The sequence below is a fragment of the Propithecus coquereli genome, unplaced genomic scaffold (assembly GCF_000956105.1).
Source record: "Propithecus coquereli isolate 6110/MARCELLA unplaced genomic scaffold, Pcoq_1.0 Scaffold449, whole genome shotgun sequence".
Classification (NCBI taxonomy): domain Eukaryota; kingdom Metazoa; phylum Chordata; class Mammalia; order Primates; family Indriidae; genus Propithecus; species Propithecus coquereli.
This window is the reverse complement of record NW_012150274.1, coordinates 1563842-1565939: the sequence shown is the minus strand read 5'-3', so window position 1 is coordinate 1565939 and position 2098 is coordinate 1563842. Positions and strand designations below refer to the sequence as shown.

Below are 2098 nucleotides of genomic sequence, written 5' to 3'. Positions count from 1 at the left end.
AAAATAAAAAAAAAAAAAAAGAAAAAACTGAAAGAGCATGAATTTATGCCTAAACCTCAGAGCCTATTCAGAAACTCTTCTGGGGTTCCCTGAGATGCGGGGCCCAGTGCTCAGGAGCTGCCTGTGTCTGGCCACGGGCAATGGCATGGCTGAGACACGTGCCCACCCTCGGGGGACACAGGAGAAGCAGCCCCTGAAGAGAGCATGCCGGCCTGTCGTGATGAAGCGGGCGTGAGCAGAACTGCACACCACTCCCCAGGCCGAACACACCAGCCTGGACGTCTGCTCCACAAGGAGGGGCGAAGCTTCAGCCTGCAGAGCGTCCCGGGTGCACTGAGGAGCGTCGCACAAAAGCCAACCGCAAGCAGCCACCACGGGCACAGGGCAGCCCGTCAATCAATAGTCCGGGTTATTGATGTTATTAGCTGTCAATCTAGAGTTTAAGAAAAAGCTCAAGAGACTTTCTTCAATAAACGCTTTAAGGGAAGACAAACACTTCTCAGACGAAAATAAACTGAGGTAGTCATTCCAGAAAAACAAAATACAAAAATCCAAGTCAAAAGCAAACAGGAGATTTTATCAAGGCCTAGAAGCGCCCAGACGCCGACCCTCGGAACCGACGACAGTTGGCTCGGTGATTCTCTCCCTCGTCCTGTGACCCAGGACGGCAGCGTCCTACCTTCTGAGCGCGGTCGGTCTCCGACATGCTCTCCTTTGAGGTCCTGCTGTCCTCGGTGGGGAAGGCGGCTGCCTGCTCGGCCCCGTGCCCATCGTCCTCCTCAAGCTCCTCGGAGTCGTCCTCGTCCGAGTCCACCTCCAAGCTCTCCCCGTTCACGTGGAGGGTGCCGTCGCCCAGGTCCTTCTCGCCCTGGAACACAGCGGGTGTCCACCCCGAGGCAGAGCCACTGTGCTTCACGAACAAACCTGCTCTCACCCACAGCTCCAGGAGACTGGGAGGGGCCGGGCCCCGTGGGGGACAGGACACATTGCCAGACCCCTGCCCCACCTGGAGAAGAGCCTGGCAGCAGTGAGCAGGGAAAGGGCAGGGAGGACGGGGTGGGCTTTGCAGCGGGCCCTCGGGTGCGGAGGCTGTGTCCCTAGACAGAGGAGCTTTAGAGCTCCGGCTCCTCCCACAGGGACCAAGTCCACCCAAGCCACAGGTGGCCTCGCAACACTCTCGTGGCCAAACAGGTCCTGAACACAAACGTACTTCCCAGCGCACGTGGCACATGACTCAATCGCCCCTCTTACCTTGGAACCCACAGTGGAATGAGTGATACTCTTAAACATCTCAATCACCGTCCTCTGTTTTAACACTTTGGTCTTTTTCTTAGGAACCAGGCTATAGGTTCCCATTCTTCGTTTTTTCTTCCGAGATACTGCAGCTGCTAAAACAAAAGGCAAGCAAGCTAAAAAAAAAAAAAGTCAAAAGGGGACAAGAAAGGAAAAGAAACACCATTCAAATGATTTTTAAAGGTAGGAGACGGTTCATAAAATCTGATTACCAAAACCACCAGCAAACCCCACCGTGGCAGGCGCACGTCCCACGGGCCGTCAGCACAGCCTGGCCCGGCACCCCCAGTCCAGACAAATTGCAGAGAAAGCAGACACACCTCCTGGATCATCCGTCCACCTGTCTCATTCACAACACAACACTGAGCAAACATCGTCGCCTCACGCTACAGTCAGGAACCACAGACCATCAGCAGCAGAGCCCTGAGGTGACTTCCACCCATCTCCTTGGCGGTGGACACACGACACTGCTACCCTTGAGGAGTCCTCTCACTTACGAAACGATCTGCGAGAACGGTGTGTGCATCAGAAGGCACACGGGCGGGAAGGAAGAGCCAGCCTCGCTCCCCACCCAGGGGTCAGGCCAGGGTGGTCTCCCCGGGACTCTGCATTCTCATGTGCAGGGAGGAGCCCGTCTCTGAAGCTCTCGGCCCAACCCGTCGCCACCACCAGGGCCCGCTCCCAGCACGGTCCTCCTCTCTCTGCAGTCCAGACACTGGGGGACAAGAAGATCCCTGAAGACACCGTCCAGCTCACTACTGAGGGACGAGACGAGAGGGCAAGGAAGGGAAGGCAGCCCTGGGAT

General features: G+C 56.5%; 1 protein-coding gene across 2 annotated transcripts in view; it reads right to left on the bottom strand.

The window, feature by feature from the left end:
• The window catches only part of EHMT1 (euchromatic histone-lysine N-methyltransferase 1), a 226780-nt gene that overhangs the window by 90691 nt on the left and 133991 nt on the right, over positions 1 to 2098 (bottom strand). For both annotated transcript variants that reach the window (XM_012654816.1, XM_012654817.1), the window contains 2 exons: positions 1252 to 1388; positions 680 to 868 (listed from right to left, as the gene is read on the bottom strand). In XM_012654816.1, coding sequence (XP_012510270.1) covers positions 680 to 868; positions 1252 to 1388 — 326 coding nt within the window. The remainder of the gene's footprint in view (positions 1 to 679; positions 869 to 1251; positions 1389 to 2098) is intronic.